This window comes from Ovis aries, chromosome 2 (genome assembly GCF_016772045.2).
Source record: "Ovis aries strain OAR_USU_Benz2616 breed Rambouillet chromosome 2, ARS-UI_Ramb_v3.0, whole genome shotgun sequence".
Lineage (NCBI taxonomy): Eukaryota > Metazoa > Chordata > Mammalia > Artiodactyla > Bovidae > Ovis > Ovis aries.
Window position 1 is genome coordinate 175,022,426 of NC_056055.1, and position 19,376 is coordinate 175,041,801.

The 19,376-nt window shown below is 48.9% G+C and overlaps 1 protein-coding gene across 1 annotated transcript in view; it reads left to right on the plus strand.

Annotated features, from left to right (window-relative positions):
- LCT (lactase) overlaps positions 1-19,376 on the plus strand; it is a 50,948-nt gene that overhangs the window by 17,106 nt on the left and 14,466 nt on the right. The window contains exons 5-10 of the mRNA XM_004004728.5: positions 1,570-1,648; positions 5,636-6,362; positions 10,186-10,831; positions 11,986-13,533; positions 14,371-14,639; positions 17,813-18,103. Of these exons, the coding sequence (XP_004004777.3) occupies positions 1,570-1,648; positions 5,636-6,362; positions 10,186-10,831; positions 11,986-13,533; positions 14,371-14,639; positions 17,813-18,103 (3,560 nt within the window). The remainder of the gene's footprint in view (positions 1-1,569; positions 1,649-5,635; positions 6,363-10,185; positions 10,832-11,985; positions 13,534-14,370; positions 14,640-17,812; positions 18,104-19,376) is intronic.

Genomic DNA, 19,376 nt, shown 5'->3' on the forward strand with positions numbered 1-19,376 from the left:
CATGGTATGGGGAGGGAGGTGAGAGGGGGGTTCAGGAGTGGGAACTTATGTACACCGTGGCAGATTCATGTTGATGTATGGCAAAACCAATACAGTATTGTAAAGTAAAAATAAAAAGACCATCAGGCCAGAGATGTCAGCTGTAAGCATGGCAACAGCCCTGTTCCCATCTGTCTGCTTCCACTACTCCTCCCTCTAGGGTCTCTCATCTGTGCCCCCCTTTGCAGGACTGCTCTCTGCCCACCCCAGACGCTTTTACTTTTGTTCATTTCCCCATTGCCTGATCAGCGTCTTCAGTCATAGGACCCCACAACTCATGGACCATCTCCACAATGTCTCTTATTTCAAATTCTTGAGATGGGTGGGCCACGCATCAGAAGACTTCTCCTGGGACTTCCCGTGGTGGTCCAATGGTTAAGACTCCATGCTTCCAATGCTGGGGCTGCAGGTTCGATCCCTAGTCAGGGAACTAGGATCCTGCATGCTGTACAGCATATAAAAAAGGTTAACATTACATCTGATAAAAATTTTAAAAATGATTATTCGGAAGAAGATTGTCCTGGTCCAATCTGGTCAAGGGAAAGTGGTATCCATTAAGGCCTCAGGGGCTGAGGACCACTAGACACTGCAAGAAGGGGCCAAGGGCAGGCCCCTGGGTGCCTGATATCCAGTTCAGTCTCCCTGTAAGGTCAGAATATGGGAGATGTTGGTCATGCCCTTTTTACCACCTGTAACCAGTGCTGAGCTGGCTTCACAGACCTCATGAACCACATCCATGAATGCCATAGTAACTCTTTCCCTAATTCATCTCTGGAGTAATGATTTCCTGTTCTTAAATTCCATCCCTTTCTAAGTGGTTAAAATAGGCAATCTTATGTTTATGCTGCTGCTGCTGCTAAGTCGCTTCAGTCGTGTCTGACTCTGTGCGACCCCATAGACGGCAGCCCAGGAGGATCCCCCATCTCTGGGATTCTCCAGGCAAGAACACTGGAGTGTGTTGCCATTTCCTTCTCCAATGCATGAAAGTGAAAAGTGAATGTGAAGTTGCTCAGTCGTGTCCAACTCTTAGCGACCCCATGGACTGCAGCCTACCAGGCTCCTCTGTCCATGGGATTTTCCAAGCAAGAGTACTGGAGTGGTTTGCTTCTTACAAAAAAGATTCCACCCTCTCTTTATGTTTGAGGTCTTCTGAGTCAGTTGTTCTCTGCATTTGGTCTCTAGAAAAGCAGCATCAGCATCACTGGGAACTTGTTAGATATTCACGTTCCAGAGCCCACCTCAGATTAGAAAGCTCTGATCAGAAGCCTGGGAGTGGGCCCAGCAATCTGCATTGAACAAGCTCCACAGCTGATGCCGCTGCACATGGAAGTTTGAGAACTGCTGTTCCTAGTAGGAAAAAAAAAAAATCACATGTGACTTCCTTAAATCATGGCCTTGGAATTTTCCAGAGGGGCTTGGAACCATTGCTTGGAGTTTGGCTGTGGTCTATGAGTGAGGAGAACTGTTGGTGGCGGTCATGCATGGTTGGGTGGGCTTCAGGTGGAGTGAATTAAACTTCTTCTCTTTCAGCCATAAATGAAGACCAAGTGCTCGTCGTTGGGTTTGATATTAGTACATTCCTGAGCTGTTCATCGAGTTCCAAGAAAAGGTAATGTTAGATTTCCTGTTGAACGATCAATAACTGATGCTTGCAGAATGCTCTGCTGTCCTTCACCTGTGTAAACTCACAGGACTGCTATCATGTGCCTTCTGGATTAGTGAGTCCTCTGTGGCCATTCTGGGCAAGAAAGATGGAGACTCAGAGCGGAAAGCTGGAACAGCGTCTCTGGGCCCCATGCGGTTCTGACTTTCTCACCAATCATTCAGCCTCCTCTAGTTCACGGAGTGCACACAACTAACAGAGCTGATGTCTGAACCCCTGCCTTCTAGTTAAGATCTTGTTGGAGGCATTGTTAGATGATGAAGAGCAGGCTAATGATAGACCTGCCCATCCCTGGAGTTATGTAGTCTGAGTAAAGTGAGTTCTCTGCACCATTTTCTCTCATGAAATTTGAAGCATATTACCTCCAAGGAGACAGCATAAATGGGAAAGTCAGCCATGCACCAGGCAGAAGCCTAATTCAGTGGTTTCTCAGGATAAAAGTTTTAAATTATTGTGGGATTGCAAATAATTTATTAGCACATGACTAAAGTACAAAATTGGTAAGACACATACTAAAAAAAATAATTAAAGCAGATCTGCAATTATCTCCATAATTATGTCAGTCTCTTGCACTCACCTGGAGAAGGGCAGGGCAACCCACTCCAGTATTCTTGTCTGGAGAATCCCATGGACAGAAGAACCTGGTGAGTTACAGTCCATAGAGTTGCAAAGAGTTGGACACGACTGAAGGACTTAGCACCCACGCATGCATGCACTTACATTCCAACGCATTTCTCAAGTGAGATAAGCTTGGTGTGGAAGCCAGTGCAGGGAGTTTCCCAGAACCCTCAGCACTCCGCAGAGTATGTTGCACAATGGAATGTCTCGTACCCTGTGTCAAGGAAGGACTAGGGGCAACCATTAGCTTCCCAGACCTTCAGCTAGAGCCCACTGCAGACATTTCTAGCATAGCTCTGTCCGAGATCATAAGCTTCAATGCGCTACCTCTTTGTACCTTTTTTCTCCCAGCGCTTGGCTGTCCTCAGCCATGTCTCCGTCTACTGTTCAGTCCTCTCAACTCACTTCAGATCAGCAGTTCACATCACCAGCCCCTAAGCAGTGACATGCCAGGCTTTGTGCTGAGTGTGAGAAGGTTATTGCAGGTATACTGCATGAGCGAGCAGGTCAAGACTGCTCTCTGTTTATACTTGGAATCAGCTGAGGGGTGCTGCGCTGTGTTTTTTGGAAAATAAAACTGAAGAGGTCGTAATAAAAGGGGCAGTCTGAGAAAGCAGTGATTATAAAACCAAAAGATAACATGAGACATCAGTTCCAGGGTTCTCTTTTCAACACCTTGATCTCTCGCTACTTCTCCTGAGGAGAAGGTCCAATGTGGCTGACATGAAAGTGGGTGAATGTTTATGGAGAACCTGCAGGTGTGGGGCAGGTGGAAGGGGGTCCTGGGAGGACAGACATCGTTTTCTCATTGGAGTGTTTAGGCTCAGAAGTGAGACAGAGAGGCCCACCAGTGCCTCTAGCAGAGAGTGTGGCAGGAGATACAGCACTGCTCCCCGGAGGAGAGGATGAGAGCATTGCCTGGGATGCTCGGAAGGGTTAGAGTAGAAGGTGAGGGACACCTGGAAGGCTGGGCATATGGACTTCTTGAGCTAAATCTCTACCCAAGTGGGGCAAACCCAGGCTCCAAGGCCTGTACGGCAAGTTTTGTTTTATCCAGGTGGAGTCTATTTCTTGAAAACCTCTCTTCACCCAAGCCAGAAGGACAATCATGATCAGAAGGGTTGGGTCGGAACAGCTGAGTGGGCACCCCTCCGTGTCCCTGGTGTGCTCCAGACTCTTGCATCTGTTATGGATAATCCACACCTATAGGCCATCATTTCCCATCACCACTTTTCTACCAAATGCAGAGTTGATGCTTCATAAAACAGAAGGAGCTTAAGTTTGAACCCTGGAGAAGGGCACGGCAACCCACTCCAGTATTCTTGCCTGGTGAACCCCATGGACAGAGGAGCCTAGTGGGCTACAGTCCATAGGGTCGCACAGAGTTGGACATGACTGAAGGGATTTCACACACACAAATTTGTAAGGCTCAGGCCCCACTCCATGGGAGAGAGATCTTTCTGCAGGGTCCCTGTACCAGTTCTGCGCTCTGGGCCAACCTTGTAAAATGCCAGCCCCTCTCCACACGAGAGCCCTAGGACAGGGAGCTGCTCTTGTCCTTGATTGCCTCTCCCCAAGTGTGTTCTCTTCTCCAGGCTGAACACACCCACCTCTACCAACACTTCCTCAAGGCTGCCCTCTGCTGGCGAGACTGCTGCATGCTCTCAGGCACTGCTCTCCAGCCCACAGGACAGGACTCAAGGATGGAGGGAGGGAGAGGGGAGGGAGAGAGACAGAAAATAGACTAGAATTAAACAGAATATATCAGACTTTGTTGTGTATGAAAATAACTCTTTAAAAATAATTTTATTTGTTTTTGACTCAGCTGGGTTTTCATTGCTGCCCGGCTTTTCTCTAGTTGAAGAGAGCGGGAGCGAGGGGGTGCTACCTTTCATTGCAGTGTGCAGGCTTCTCATTGTGGAGGCTTCTCTTGTTGCAGAACATGAGCTCTAGGGTGCTCAGGCTTCAGTAGGTGCTGCACAAGCGCTCAGTAGTTGCGGCTCCCAGGCTCTAGGGTCAGACTCAGTAGCTGTGGTGCACAGGCCTAGTTGCTCTGAGGCATGTGGGATCTCCCTGAACCAGGGATCAAACTCATGTCTTCTGCATTAGCAGGTGGATTCTTTACCACCGAGCCACCAGGGAAGCCCCCCAAATAGCATTTCTATGTTATGTTTTATTTCAGCTATGTTTATTCCAGATATATTTATTTCTGAATAAATATTTATGTTCATAAAACATAACACAAATATGCATATAATGTCCACACATCTACACATATACATAGTGATATGTGGTTAAAAGCACAGACTCTGAGCTCTATCATTTGCAAGCTGTATAATCAAGGAGTTCTCATTTTAAAAAAAGATAAAAGCTTATTGACATAAATGAAGCCCAGAGACGGACAGTCTAGAGTGGGTAAAATCATCAGAAATCCAGGCTCCTCTCTTGTTGCTTTGTCACCCTTATCAAAACTCCTACCTCATGGTGCTGGATGGATGTGTGAGCTCCTGCCATTATGACCATAACCCAGGCAACATGAAGAAGAAAGGAGGTTGTAGCTGGGGTTGATATTTCAGTGGTACACATCAGTAGAGCTGTACTGGTAGTTCAATTACTGAAATATTTCTGTACCAGCTGGTAAATAGCTGCTGGCCCCCGATGCCCAGAAATTACTCACTTCTTTATGTCTCAGTTTCCTTCTCTGTAGGAAGAAGATAAATAATGTAGTGCCTATCTCATACACTTATTTTGAAATTTAAATGAGGTAATTAATGTACATATATTTTTTATCGCAGTAGCCAATATAGAATCAAAAGACTCAATAACTGAAGTCATTATCTTTAGTTGTGTTTTATAAATATACATTATAAGAAGAATTCATCAGCACTGAAGACGGTATTCAAGGGTGTTCTAATACAGAGAATAGTAGCATTAGCACAGTATTTTCAGTCATGCAGGAGCAGCGATAACTTGCCTAAGTTCAGTTCAGTTCAGTTGCTCAATCGTGTCCAACTCTTTGTGACCCCATGGACTGCAGCACGCCAGGCCTCCCTGTCCATCACCAACTCCCAGAGTTTACTCAAACTCATGCGCATTGAGTTGATGATGCCATCCAACCATCTCATCCTAACTTGCCTAAGAAGGGGTAATAATAATAAGTTCCCATCTCCCAGTCACTTCCTGCCCACTTCCTGGCGTCAATGTTATTGGAATCTTTACTAACTAAATATATCGTCACCATTCATCAGTCTCAGGTCACCTATAAGTCTCAGGTCATTACTTATTGTGTCCCTTTATGTCACTTCGCTCCCTCAGCTGGGCTTGTTCTCTGAGTGACAGCCTGACCCTCCAGACTGCCCTGCAGCTGGGCCCAGACACAGCAGCATACGCCTGGCCGCCCTGCTCAGCCTATCAGAGAGTCTGGGAAGCGTTTGCCAACCAGTCCAAGGCAGAAAGGGATGCTTTCCTGCAGGATGTTTTTCCTGAAGGCTTCCTCTGGGGTGTCTCCACGGGAGCTTTTAATGTGGAAGGAGGCTGGGCCGAGGATGGAAGAGGGCCGAGCATCTGGGACAGAGTTGGGCATCAGAACACCATCAAGGGCCAAGCCACACCAGAGGTGGCCAGCGACAGCTACCACAAGGTAGACACTGACGTCGCCCTGCTCCGTGGCCTCCAGGCCCAGGTCTACAAGTTCTCCATCTCCTGGTCCCGCATCTTCCCCACTGGGCAGGGGCATAACCCCAACCCCCGGGGCGTTGCCTACTACAACAAACTGATTGACAGCCTGCTGGACTCGCACATCGAGCCCATGGCCACACTGTTCCACTGGGACCTGCCCCAGGCCCTGCAGGATCGCGGCGGGTGGCAGAGCGAGGATGTGGTGGACGCCTTCCTGGACTACGCTGCCTTCTGCTTCTCCACGTTTGGGGACCGTGTGAAGCTATGGGTGACCTTCCACGAGCCGTGGGTGATGAGCTACGCGGGCTACGGCACCGGCCAGCATGCACCGGGCATCTCCGACCCAGGGGTGGCCTCTTTTAAGGTACTTCCCATCCTTGCAGTGCCTACTTGTTGGAAGAGGAAGGGCATTTGGTCGGAAAAACACTCTTTCACCTTCCCATCAGCAAGTCTTTCCTTTTTCTTCTTTAGAGGAAATTGGAGGGAGGGAAGGAACTGTTAAAATTGTTAAAAGTGCCAAATGCTGTTCTGGCACTTTAAAACTTGTTACTGCATCCTCAGAACGGCTCTGATGGATGAGGGAATTGGGGTTCAGGAGGAGAAGCAGTTTGGTTGTGATGACATTGCTAGTGGGTTAGCAGTGTGAAGCCAACCTTTTGAGCCCAAATCTACTTGATTCCAAAGCAAGTGTTCCATGTCAGCCAGGACTTAACTGCAAGTGACAGAAAACCCAACCTAAACTGACTTTAAAGCAAGGAGGGAATTTCTGAGTTCAGGAAACTGGGAAGTCCTAGTTTTAGCTGATCAGAGTAGAGTGTTTGGACCACCGATGACATTACCAGGACTCAGTTTTTCCTTTTCTCTTGTTCCCCTCATGGGCTTTATTCTTGGGCTTCCCGGTAGCCAAACGGCTGCAATCCCTCTCCCATATTTCAACATCAGTGGGAAACAGGAAAGATTGCTTATCACTGTTCTGGCAAAGGTCTCCTGTGCTCATGGTCTCTGTGTGGGTCACATGCTCATCCCTGAACCAGTCACTGGGTCTAGGCTAAGGGGCTGTGAAGCTCAGTGCAGATCCCAGCTCTACCCCTCAATACTGGCTGAGAGATGGGGAGGCGGGGACGGAGGAAGGTGATCTTTCCAGGGGGCAATCGGAGTATCACTTCAGCAAGAAGGGGTTGTGTATCCTGAAAACAAAACACTTTTTTCTTTTTTTGGCCACACGTGGCATGTGGGATCTTAGCTCCCCAATCAGGGATTGAACCGACGCCCCTGCAGTAGAGGTCCAGAGTCTTAACCAGGGAAGTCCCTGGAGACAAAATTTAAAATTCTTTATATGGGTCCCAAGCATCGTCTTCCTTTTAAAAAAAAAATCTCCCAGAAAATCTACCAGCTTCACTGGCAACATTCTTCAGGATAAGCACGTTAGTCTGGCTTTCCCCTGCCACACTTTGGGTTCTGTTCTGAAATGGGCTTCCTGGTGGGCTTATATGGTAAAGAATCTGCCTGCAATAAGGGAGACATGAGTTCAATCCCTGGGTTGGGAAGATCACCTGGAATAGGGCATGGCAACCCACTCCAGTGCTCTTGCCTGGAGAATTCCACGGACAGAGGAGCCTGGCGGTCTACAGTCCGTGGGGTCACAAAGAGCAGGACATGACTGAGTGACCAACACACACACTGTTCTGAGACAGGAGTGTTCACTGTGCCCCATGCTAGATAAGTGTCATCAAGACTTTAAAACCTTTGGGGGGAAAATGATACTAACACACATTAGAAAATTAGACAGCAATTCAAAATATGCACAGAGTGAGCTCTGTGAGTAAGCAACTCAATATAATGCCAGCACATAGCGCTGGAGTCAAGGCTTCCATCCTGCTCTTGTTCAGCCCACTTGCTGGTTCTCACTCAGCACGCTTGTTCACCACACCCACGGAGAAAGAGCACACTACTGAAAGGGGAAGGTTTGGACCTTTCTGTGTTTTTATTGTGAAGCTCATCCCAACCTTTTCTCCTTAGGCTTCTTATCCCTACAGCTATGTCTCCTGAGATTTTCCTATAGAGACTTTGATGAGAAAGTCCACCTCACTCTTCTCTCTCAATTCTTCCTTTTATTTATAAAACATTATGATACCAGTAAGGAAAAATTTCAAAGAAAAGATCTCTCTCATAATCTTACCCGTATTTCATTCCAGTCACAGCTTCCTCGCATTCACAGTGTAGTCACGGTGTCCCCTCGGCTAAGAACTTTTGTTGTTGTTGTTGTTATTGAAGTATAGTTCATTTACAGTATTGCGCCAATCTCCACTGTATATCAAAGCCGCTCAGTTATATATGTATATACCTTTTTAAATATTCTTTTGCATTAAGATTTACCCCAGGAGATTGGATATAATTCCCTGTACTCTACAGGAGTATAGTATATACTATATATACCATTATATATGGGTGTTTATCTATCCCATATAAAACAGTTTGCAGCTACCTGCCCCAAACTCCATCCCTCTCCCTCCCCGTTCCCCCCTTGGCAACCACAAGTCAGTTCTCTGCGTCTGTGAGTCTGTTTCTGTTTTGTAGGTAGGTTCATTTCTGCCATATGTGGATTCCACGTATAACATCGTATGGTGCGTGCCTTTCTCTTTCTGACGTATTTCACTCGGTATGGTGGTTGCATCCATGCTGCCGCAGATGGCGGTATTTCGTCCTTCTTCGCGGCTGAGCAGTGCCCCAGTGTGCACCTATGTGCCACTGTCCATTCATTCCTCTGTCAGTGGGCGTCTCGGTTGTTTGCATGTCTTGCCCTGACACCAGCAAGCTTAGCAGGGAAGCGTTCCTGCTTTTAAGAAAGGAGCGCAGTTTGCTGCTGGAGGCCAGGGCCCAGTTAAGAACTAATATTTGGTACACTAGAAGCAGTCAGGAGCTCCTCTCCATAGAGCAATGTTTTGGTATAACATTCTTCAAACACAGGTGTCATCCTCTTCACATGACGAAAAGGAAGAGGAGCTCAGCGGTAACAAACCCCTTCCCGCACCCCCAGTCTCTGCTCTATGCTCTGCTCACACAGCGGTGCTGAGTCCTTCAGGGAGGATCCAGAATGGCCCACTTCCTGCAGATAAAGCTGAAGTCGAGAGGGAAGATGGTTTGAGTTTACTGAGCATGTGACAGAGTCGATTTAAATGTAGACTTGTTATGCTCCACACACCCCACCCTTGCCCAGTTTCTCACGGCGCTCCACCAAGGAACGATGCTGACTTTTGTGAGACCATGAGTTGAGTCTACAAACAGATCCTGGTGGTGGTTTCTCTTCCTAGATTTCATTAAGTAGAAAAGAGATAATTAATTAGAAAGAATTTTCCCCTCCTTTGTGTTAACTAAAATGATTCCCGCCTTCCAATTAGTTGCTGGCTAGCTAGTCTGTAAGCACTTACTGAGCACAGAGGCAGCATAGCACCATGAGTGACAGTACAAGCCTGAGGTTGGCCGGCCAGCATTTACCCCTTCTCTGGGCCTGCGTTTCTCCCCTTCTCTGGGTCTGCGTTCCTCCCCTTCTCTGGGTCTGCGCTCCTCCCCTTCTCTGGATCTGCGTTCCTCCCCTTCTCTGGATCTGCGTTCCTCCCCTTCTCTAGGCCTGCGTTCCTCACCTTCTCTGGATCTGCGCTCCTCACCTGCATCATAGAAATAGTATTTGTACTTGTCAAATAAGTGAGGATCACACGGGAGAAGCCATTAACCCTTGTTGTTGTTGGTGTGGTTGTGGTGCTATTGCTGATGGCCTGATGGTGGTGTTGACTGGTTGTTGGCACTTGTGGACATTGTTGCTGGTGACTTGTGAGGCTCTCACCGTGTTGCTGATGTCGCTGGCACTGGGGTGGCAGCACTGCCCATGTTCTAGCCTCCTTTACACTGTTAGCATCAGTCTTAACTTCTTTTTGGTGCTGTTGACGTGCCGTTTTGTTGACTTGTTGCCAATGTGACGTAGGTGTTGACTTGTCGAAGGCTTGATGACATTGTTGGCATCAGTGTTGGTATGTTGAGGCTGACGCCATCAGTCTTACTGCTTTCATTGACTTGCTACCATCGTTCACCCCGGTGTTACCTTGCTGCCATCGTTCTCATTGGCTTGTTGCTGACGTGTGGGTGGTGCAGCTCTCACTAAGTCCTGTGTTTCCTTCTTTCTTCCTCACAAGGTGGCTCACATGGTCCTCAAGGCGCATGCCAAGGCTTGGCACCTCTACAACAGCCACCACCGCCCGCAGCAGCAGGGGCGTGTGGGCATCGTGCTGAACTCGGACTGGGCAGAACCCCTGTCCCCAGAGAGGCCCGAGGACCTGAGAGCCGCCGAACGCTTCCTGCACTTCATGCTGGGCTGGTTTGCACACCCCATCTTTGTGGATGGGGACTACCCGGCTGCCCTGAGGGCCCAGATCCAACAGATGAACAAGCAGTGCCCCAGTCCTGTGGCCCAGCTCCCTGAGTTCACTGAGGCAGAGAAACAGCTCTTGAAAGGCTCTGCTGATTTTCTGGGTCTGTCCCATTACACTTCCCGCCTCGTCAGCACGGCCCAAGGAGATACCTGCATCCCCAGCTATGATACCATTGGAGGCTTCTCCCAGCATATAGACCCCATGTGGCCCCAGACCGCATCCTCTTGGATTCGCGTGGTGCCCTGGGGCATAAGGAGGCTGTTGAAGTTTGTATCCTTGGAATACACAAAAGGCAAAGTTCCGATCTACCTAGCTGGGAACGGCATGCCCATAGGCGAGAGTGAAGACCTCATCGATGATTCCCTGAGAGTCGACTACTTCAACCAGTATATCAATGAGGTGCTCAAAGGTAAGAACATGGATATGCCGGTGACTGAGCATGGGTGGTACTTCATCAAGTCTTCAGAGTTTTGTTTTATGGGACAAAAAACGGTCTCCCATGGAAAGGAAGCCAGAAAGTAGTGTTTGTAGTAATAGTCAGCTCTTCATATCAGCCTCTTAACTCTCTCCCTAAAGGCCTTAAGTCTTTGCTTTTATATTCCTAGTCCCTACAATGCTCCTTCTATGCTCTGCCCATCTGAGTCCTAACCATTCATCAAGCCTCATCATCTGTTGTTGTTGTTCACAGCATGTGGCTTGCAGGACCTTGGATCTCTGACCAGGGATTGAGCTCATGCCCCTTGAACTGGGAGCATGGAGTCTTAACCACTGGATCACCAGGGAAGTCCCCTCCAATCCTAATTCTAGATAAACAATGTATGTAACCTTACAGGCTTTGCCTTTACAAGCCTCCCCTATTTTATAGCAGAACACAATTCAAGTGCTTCCTAAATCAGTGTCTTCTGGGCTGCAGTGCTCAGTTCAGTCCAGTCGCTCAGTCGTGTCCTTTGTGACCACATGGACTGCAGCATTCCAGGCTTCTCTGTCCATCACCAACTCCTGGAGCTTGCTCAAACTCATGTCCATCGAGCCGGTGATGCCATCTGACTATCTCATCTTCTGTCGTCCCCTTCTCCTCCTGCCTTCAATCTTTCCCAGCATCAGGGTCTTTTCCAACGAGTCAGTTCTTCACATCAGGTGGCCAAAGTATTGGGGTTTCAGCTTCAGCATCAGCCCTTCCAATGAATATTCAGGACTGATTTCCTTTAGGATGGACTGATTTGATCTCCTTGCAGTCCAAGGGACTCTCAAGAGTTTTCTCCAACACCCCAGTTCAAAAACATCAATTCTTTGGTGCTCGACTTTCTTTATAGTCCAACTCTCACATCCATACATGACTACTGGAAAAACCATGGCTTTGACTAGATGGACCCTTGTTGGCAAAGTAATGTCTCTGCTTTTTAATATTCTGTCTAGTTTGGTCATAGCTTTTCCTCCAAGGAGCATGGCTGCAGTGCTAAGAAACTCCAAATAAACACCTCTACTTAAAAAATAATAGCAGAGACTTTAGAACAATCAGTAACAGAGACTTTAAAGCAGTCCCAATTTTGTTTTTCTCCACAGCTATCAAAGAAGACTCGGTGGCTGTTCAGTCTTATGTCGCTCGTTCCTTCATTGATGGCTTTGAAGGCCCTTCTGGGTATAGCCAGAGGTTTGGGCTGTACCACGTCAACTTCAATGACAGCAGCAGGCCAAGGACTGCCAGGAAATCTGCCTATTTTTTCACCAGCATGATCGAAAAAAACGGTTTCCTCAACAAGGTAGTAAAAAGACAGTCATCACCCGGTATAGCAAACATCCCCCGGAAAATCAGAGCCTTCACTTTTCCATCCGAGGTGCCCTCCAAGGCAAAAGTGGTCTGGGAGAAGTTCTCCAACCAACCCAAGTTTGAGAGAGATCTGTTCTACCATGGCACATTCCGCGATGACTTTCTGTGGGGCGTGTCCTCGTCAGCCTATCAGATTGAAGGAGCTTGGGATGCTGACGGCAAAGGCCCCAGCATCTGGGACAACTTTACCCACACACCAGGGAGCAACGTGAAAGACAACGCCACTGGAGACGTGGCCTGTGACAGCTATAACCACCTGGATGCTGATCTGAACATGCTCCAAGCTTTGAAGGTAAAGGCTTATCGCTTCTCCATCTCCTGGTCTCGGATTTTCCCAACTGGGAGAAACACTTCTGTCAACACACATGGTGTTGATTATTACAACAAGCTGATCAATGGCTTGGTGGAAAACAACATCTCTCCCATGGTGACTCTGTTCCACTGGGACCTGCCCCAGGCCCTGCAGGACATTGGAGGCTGGGAGAATCCTTCCCTGATTGACTTGTTCAACAGCTACGCAGACTTCTGCTTCCAGACCTTTGGTGACAGAGTCAAGTTCTGGATGACTTTTAATGAGCCCACGTACCAGGCCTGGTTGGGGTATGGCTCAGGGGAATTTCCCCCAAATGTGAATGACCCAGGCTGGGGACCTTACAGGATTGGCCATACAATCATCAAAGCTCATGCCAGAGTCTATCACACGTACGACGAGAAGTACAGGCAAGAGCAGAAGGGGGTCATCTCCCTGAGCCTCAGTTCCCACTGGGCAGAGCCCCAGTCGCTGGTCCCCAGGGACGTGGAGGCGGCTGACCGGATGCTGCAGTTCTCCTTGGGCTGGTTTGCCCACCCCATCTTCCGAAACGGAGACTACCCCGATGCCATGAAGTGGAAGGTGGGGAACAGGAGTGAACTGCAGCACTTGGCCACCTCCCGCCTGCCCAGCTTCACGGAGGAGGAGAAGCGGTACATCGCAGCCACCGCCGATGTGTTCTGCCTCAACACTTACTCCTCCAGGATTGTGCAACACACGACACCCAGGTTAAACCCACCCTCCTACACAAGTGACCAGGAGCTGCTGGAGTGGGAGGACACTTCCTGGCCTGCCACAGCCATGAACAGGGCTGCCGCCTGGGGGACGCGGAGGCTGCTCAACTGGATCAAGGAAGAGTATGGGGACATCCCCGTTTACATCACTGAGAACGGAGTGGGGCTGACAGACCCCGAACTGGAAGACACCGACAGGATATTTTACCACAAAACCTATATCAACGAAGCTTTGAAAGGTACGTGAGGGTTCGTGTTCCCCTTACAGAGTCTCCCGACATCCGTATGTCAGGAGCCTTGGCAGAATGGAGTACAAACCATCAACAGGTCTCTCGCTTATACCTTGATCCTCTAACTCTTTCCCTGTCTGAGGTTACATATCCCTTTGGAATCTGAAAAAAAAAGCAATGATCATTGCCCCAAATGTGCACACAGAGTCCCACAGAGTATTTTCATTATTGACCAACTACTGTGTGACAAGTACTATTCTAAGCACTGGGGACACAGCAGGGAACAAAGCAAACAACTTTATGCTGACAAGGAACTTATTATATTCTGGTAGATTCCATTTGTCAGGCTTCTCTGGTGGCTCAGATGGGAAGAATCTGCCTGCAATGCAGGAGCCCCAGGTTCTATCCCTGGGTCACAAAGATCCCCTGGAGAAGGGAATGGCAATCCAATCCAGTATTGCCTGGATAATTCCATGGACAGAGGAGCCTGGTGGCCTACAGTTCATGGGGTCACCAAGAGTCAGACACGACTGAGTGACTAGCACTAACTTTCAGGTTCTGTGTACCCTAGAGGAATAACCTCTAAAGTGGGCTAAGACTTTTGAATTTCAGATATGCCCCTTTACTCCAAGAAAAGAATTTGATTTTGCAAAGATCAGCCATTAATACTTGTTACGGGGTTATCAGTATTAACAAAAAGATGATCTATCACGGCACACATTGCTTGTGTGTACAAGTCGGTGGTTGAAGACCGCCTGAAGTGAGGAGCCAGTGCGTGGCTGTGCTTCTTGGGCCCTGACCTTCCTGGTGTAAAGCTGTCCTCTGCCCTCTGTGCAATGTCCCCAGCCTACAGACTTGATGGTGTCAACCTTCGAGGATATGCTGCCTGGTCCCTGATGGACAACTTCGAGTGGCTGAATGGCTACACGGTCAAATTTGGACTGTACCATGTTGATTTCAATGACGTGAACAGGTCTCGCACAGCAAGAGCCTCAGCCAGGTACTACACAGAGGTCATCACCAACAACGGCATGCCGCTGTCCAAGGAGGATGAGTTCCTATACGGACAGTTCCCCAAGGACTTCATCTGGAGTGCAGCTACCGCCGCATATCAGGTGAGGAGTTAACCATCTACAGTAAACCTACCACGTGCCAGGCTCTGTCAGGGCTGCAGAGGGCAGGCAGGAGCAGCGGATTTTCACAGACCTGTGGGTGGGAGGTACAGGTACCGCAAGGTGGGGACGGAGGGGCGTCTGGGAGGCCCTCTTCCCAGACAGTCTGGCTTCTTCACATCCCCAAATTCAGGTGGACAAGTACAGTTAGAAGGGCCAAGCTGAGACAGGTGTTAGCGGGCCAGATGGAGCAGGTGGGACCAGGCAGAAACCCTTAGGCAAAGATGTGCAAATATGAAGATTCTGAGCTGGATGCCTTCATTTCTTACCTAGTATCTTCCAAGCAGACAGTTTGATCAAAATGACTATTATGTGGACCTGGGCCTTTTTCTGACATCCTAATAACCTCATACCGTTACCCCATTCACGCTAAATGAAGCTCACTAATATAGAAAATATGAGGGTTCACTTTTCCTCAGAGAAATGAAAGCTACAAAGTGAAGTGTGACTTGCCCAGGCAGTTAAGGGTGCGACTCTGCTTTACATCTCCTGCCTCCTTTCATTTTCTTTGATCCAGGAGTGGGGACTCTGTATTCTCAGTGTGGAACCTGGGTGGGTTCTGAGCTGACCTGACTCTGGGTTGCTCAGCCCTTGAGTTTTTCTAGGTGATCATAGCTGCTGAAACTGTTTCCAAGAAAGGCGAGGGTAGCCCCGCCAGATGAGCAGACTACCATGATATAGTGACATCTCAGACCAAGTTTTGCGGTATCTAGACGTATATTAGCTAAGCACACAAATATAGAAACTATTCATATATCTTGTTCCACGGCCTGGAAGAAACCATAGTTTTTGGCCCTCTTTGGAGCTCTGGTCAACATTGAACATGAGATTCATTGGAGGAAATGCCAAGATTTCAGAGACAGAATCCTGTTACTCTTACTTGAGGCAGACAGAATTCTCTGTAGAAAGGTTTCTTTAGCTGGGCCAACTGACATTTGGGGCTGGAGAAACTCTTTCCTGTGGGCTGTCCTGTGCACTGTGGGCTGTTCTGTGCAGGATGGGTCAATCCTGTGCACTGCGGCCCGTCCCGTGCACTGTGGGTCTGTCCAGTGCACCGTGGGCCCGTCCCATGCACCGTGGGCCTGTCCCGTGTACCGTGGTCCGTCCTGTGCACCGTGGGCCTGTTCCGTGCACTGTGGGTCCATCCAGTGCACCGTGGGTCCGTCCCAAGCACTGTGGCCTGTTCTGTGCACTATGGGTCAATCCTGTACATTGTGGCCCGTCCCGTGCACCATGGGCCCATCCCGTGCACCATGGGCCCCGTGCACCGTGGGCCCGTCCCATGCACCATGGGCCCATCCCGTGCACCGTGGATCCGTCCCATGAACCATAGGTCTGTCCCGTGCACCGTGGTCCGTCCCATGCACTGTGGTCCATCCCGTGAACCATGGGTCTGTCCCGTGCACTGTGGTCCGTCCCGTGCACTGTGGTCCATCCTGTGCACTGCGGGATGTTTAGCAGCAAACCTGGCCTCTGCCTACTAGATGCCAGTAGACCTCTGCCCCAGCTGTAACAACCAGCAATGTCTCCAGACATTGCTAAGTGTCTCCTCGGGGACAAATAGTCCCTGGGTGAGAATAGGCCCCATGGGTTTCCAGCTGGACTTATTCTAGGGCCAGGGAAAGGGTCTTATTCTAGGGCACGGGCTGCAGGCCTGAACCAGGTATTACTGTGACAGCTGGTGAATGGTGGTTTTTCTCAGTCCATCATTGCTTTTATATTTATTAGGTGGCATTCCACAGAAAGGTCGAGTTGTCTTTCCTTCTGCTTTTTTACACTTTATTTAGATATGAATACATATTGATATATATCAAAAGTATGGCCTCATGAAGTTGTATTTTGTTCAGTGGGTTATACTTTTTCGTCATCAGTATGCGGATACTTCAGTCGTCCCACATTTTGCCAGGTGGATGGTCCTTTATCTAGAGCCTGTGTCCTTTTGAGGTGGCCCATCGTTCTTTGAGCACTTTCCTAATTCTTTCCAGTACACCAAGATGTTCCAAGCGTCTTCTGTCTTTTCTGCCCCAGCCCTGTAATCAGCCATTTCTCCAATGAGCCCTGGTTTCTTTTATTGCATAAGGGCATCTAGAAACCAAGATGTAGGTGCTTAGTGTACTCACGGGCCATCACTTTTAGGCCCTCTAGAAGTGGACAGAGAGAGGAAATACATGTGTACACACACAGTGTGGGTGCACATATATCTATTTCTACAGCCACCCGCACACATCTTTATGTGTGTTAAAAAAAACACCTTGATACCTCCAAGTCCAATCCTACTCCACAAGGTTAATGCTGGCCTCCCCGCTTTTCATATTCATACTCTTTTCTCCAGTGATGAGAAATCTAACTCCTAAAATCCTCAACATAGTCACATATTGTCTTATCCCCCTGCATTAACTAGTCTCCCAACCACCAAGCAGTCTCCTCCACTCAGATGGACAACACCTAGTGCCTTCCTGCTGCTCCAATGCCCTGCCACTCACAGGGGCCGTGCAGGCCAAGCCTGGGTGTGCATTCTTGGTTAAAAACGCCACACTGCCTTAGCTGCAGCCAGTCACAGAGTTTCGCACCATACCTGTCAAAGTGTTTTAAAGTAATTTATAGACATTACACGTCTTGGACTACCTAAGCCCATGGGTAGGCCTTTGCCCAGTGGCTTGTGGTCAGTTTCCCTGTAGATTAGGTGAAAGGAGGAAAAAGAAGCACAGAAACAGTGATACCGTCCTGATTAGAAACTCTGCCTGCACGTCTGGCATCACTGGGATTTGTCTGACTGTGCTTGGGGTTAAGGCACATCAGATTGTTCATTGAAATGTTTAATGAGCACCCACCATACACCAGACGTTGCTGCACCAACAGCCGGGCCACCAAGACGGAAGATGCCACGTCTAGTCTTGCCTAGTCTTGCTGGAGGGAAGCCAATCAGCAGACACATAACTGCTCAGTGCAGAGTGGTAGTCCCATGACGTTCAGAAAGTGTGCACAGGAAGCCACAGGAGTTCAGAAATCGGGGGAGCAGAGGAGGTCATGCTGACTTACGTCCTGACTCAGGACTCCCCCACTGACAGGAAGGGCTTGACTGCGTGTCTGACTTGACCCTGTCTTGTCATCTTAAGATCGAAGGTGCATGGAGAGCAGATGGCAAAGGACTCAGCATCTGGGACACGTTTTCTCACACACCCCTGAAGGTTGAGAACAATGACACAGGGGACGTGGCCTGTGACAGCTACCACAAGATTGCCGAGGACCTGGTCGCCCTGCAGACCCTGGGTGTGACCCACTATCGCCTTTCCATCTCTTGGACCCGCATCCTCCCTGACGGGACCAACAAGTATGTCAATGAAGCGGGCCTGAACTACTACGTGCGGCTCATCGACACGCTGCTGGCCGCCAACATCCAGCCACAGGTGAGGTGGGGCCCTGAGCAGGCCTGGGCCAAGTCCACCAGAGGGAGCTGGCTGGGCTGGAGAGCACATCTACTGTGAAAAAACAGTGCTGTTGCCAAGTTTAATTTTTGAGTTGTCTGTGAAGATTTTCCTTCTGTCCCCGACCACCCGTCCCAGCCATCTGTTCCCCTCCTTACAGGTGACCAGGGCTGCTGAGTCTTCATGTCCTTTTGGGTATCTGACCAGTAGGCAATATGTGTGTGTGTGTGTCTGCTTTTTCCTAATGGTACGATTGATACACATAGTTTGATACTTTTATTTAACAATAGTTCTTACAGGTATTTCCATATCCATATGTACTTCCCTCATTTGCTCTGTCTTTTTAGTTGTGTGGAGACTGCACCTCACTTCTCTAGTCACTTCCCTGCAAATGGACGCTCTTCCCTGCTCTCACTCTTCCATCGTAACCAGCACTACGATGAGTGTGTGTGCACGCTAAGCTGCTTCAGTCGTGTCCAACTCTTTGCAGCCCTATGGACTTCGGCCCGCCAGGCTCCTCTGTCTGTGTGACTGTAGTTACATGACTAGGCTAGGATAGATGTTTATAGGATGTGGTCCTGGGAGAAGAGCTGCTGAGGCAGAAGTTCGTGTGCTTTTGAGCCATGAGTTTTTGTGAATAATAAACTCATGTGGGGGCTTCTTTTGCTGTCACCAGATCTTTTACGCTGTGCTTGGGAGCCTAGGAACTCATTTCCTTTTCTCCTGGGCCATTTATAATAAAGGGCCAGAGGGCACTAGCTCCAGGTACTGGTGTGTCCTCTGCTGCCGTGATTACGTACTGCAGCCAGAGTATAATCTCCGAATTATAACCCCCTTCTTCCCACCCCACAAAGCAGAGACTTTTACAAATGAAGGTGCTACCTGGGTGACTTCCCTGGTGGTCCAGTGGCTAAGACCCGAGCTCCCAGTGCAGGGGGCCTGGGTTCAATCTCTGCTCACGGAACTAGATCCCGCATGGCACACCTGAGAGTTCGCATGCTGCAGCTAAGACCCAGTGCAGCCAAATAAATAAATAAAAAGTAAGCGCTACCTGCACTCCGCACACTGCTAACACTGCAGGAATAAGTTAGTCATGCAGCGTTTATTACAGTTCACGTGAGTGCCAGCTGTGATGGAGATGGGAGGGCTAGTGGCTGTCCTGTAGGACCCCAAGATCAGAGGGAATCAATATCCATTACACACAATTCAGAGAGAACACAACTGAGGGCGAAACTATTTTGTGGTTCTTATTTTT